This window comes from Silene latifolia, chromosome 6, assembly GCF_048544455.1.
Source record: "Silene latifolia isolate original U9 population chromosome 6, ASM4854445v1, whole genome shotgun sequence".
Classification (NCBI taxonomy): Eukaryota; Viridiplantae; Streptophyta; class Magnoliopsida; order Caryophyllales; family Caryophyllaceae; genus Silene; species Silene latifolia.
This window is the reverse complement of record NC_133531.1, coordinates 128032034-128033598: the sequence shown is the minus strand read 5'-3', so window position 1 is coordinate 128033598 and position 1565 is coordinate 128032034. Positions and strand designations below refer to the sequence as shown.

General features: G+C 38.7%; 1 protein-coding gene across 1 annotated transcript; it reads right to left on the bottom strand.

Annotated features, from left to right (window-relative positions):
* On the bottom strand, window positions 1-576 carry LOC141658990 (histone H2B.3-like). Its single transcript, XM_074465694.1, has one exon. The coding sequence runs from the start codon at window positions 516-518 to the stop codon at window positions 75-77; it is 444 nt and encodes a 147-aa protein (XP_074321795.1). The 5' UTR covers window positions 519-576; the 3' UTR covers window positions 1-74.
* Between the last annotated feature and the right edge of the window lie 989 nt (window positions 577-1565).

Below are 1565 nucleotides of genomic sequence, written 5' to 3'. Positions count from 1 at the left end.
TTTCAAACAAATCGATAATCATTCATTCATTCATTCATCAGGCTTAATTACATAAAACTTGATAATCGAGAAATCTAAGAACTAGTAAACTTAGTAACAGCCTTAGTCCCCTCAGAAACAGCATGCTTGGCCAATTCACCAGGAAGAACAAGTCTGACAGCAGTCTGAATCTCCCTTGACGTAATCGTCGGCTTCTTGTTGTACCTCGCAAGCTTAGAAGATTCCTGAGCAAGCTTCTCAAAGATGTCGTTGATGAAGCTGTTCATGATGCTCATTGCCTTGCTCGAAATTCCGATATCAGGATGAACTTGCTTCAGAACCTTGAAGATGTAGATCTTGTAGGTTTCAACACTCTTCTTGTTTCTCTTCTTCTTCTTGTCACCTGCTGCTGCTGCTCCGGCTTCCTTTGGGAGTTTCTTTCCGGCTTTCGGCTTCTTCTCCGCTGGGGCTTTCTCCGCTGCAACGGCTTTCTCCGCAGGTTTCTTCTCGGCCGGCTTTCTGTCGGTTTTTGGTGCCATTGAAAACGAGAGGTTTTTGTGTTTGAAGTGTTTTGAGAGGGAAATGAGAGTTGTGAATTGGTATGGTTGGGAGGAGGGTGAAATGTGTGGGGTGGTATTTATAGGGAGAAGGAGAATGCTCTGATTGGAGGAAAGTGGTTGGTGCGGATCGATGACGTGGAGTAAGAAAGCGTGTTTGTTCCCGTTGATTTAGGATTTGAAGGAGGTGATCTAACGGATGGAAATTAAAAGTGATTGGCAAAGTTCTTTGGGATAAAGTAGTGATGGTTTTGTTGATTTGAATTATTTGGGTTTTTGCAAACAAACGGTTCTATGTTTAAGCTAAAAATAAATGAATAAGAGGACAACACATTATTTTCTTTTCGGAAAATTCACGTGGTACCCTTAAACTTTGTCATTTTGCACATGGTATCCAACTTTTTAAGTTTGTGTACATTATACCCTCTATGTTTGAATTTCATGCACAACATATCCTTTTTGTCGCTTTAAAAAAACTCAATTGCGCATAATTCCTAGATCGAAATTCAGAATCGTCTAATTTTTTTTCGTTAAATGGGTTATCTCGTCATAATCTACAATTTTGAGAAAAAAAATTGCCGACTGACATTTTATAGGGTTTTTTTTAACGAAAATCTCAAATCAAACATATCTTGAATCTTAAATTTCCGAATGACCATTTTCGTTTTATCAATTTATAGATCTCGAAGACTTAATCAATTTGAAAAAAAAAAATTAGTCAATTCCGATTTCTGATCTATAATTTATGCTCAATTGAAAATTTTAAAAACGATAAATAGGGCATGTTGCGCTTGAAAATCAAATTTCAAGGATATCATGTACACAAACTTAAAAAGTAGGGTACCACGTGAAAAATGGCAAAGTTCGAGGGTACCACGTGAATTTTCCGTTTTCTTTATTACGAGCGAATCCGTAGCCGCTACCTTCGGTGCGCACTGGATAAACCCTTGGGTGTACGTGATAGCCTGCAAACCACGTTTACCAGGTAAGTCACCCGAGGGTGACAGACTCGAAGTCTATTAAGCATGG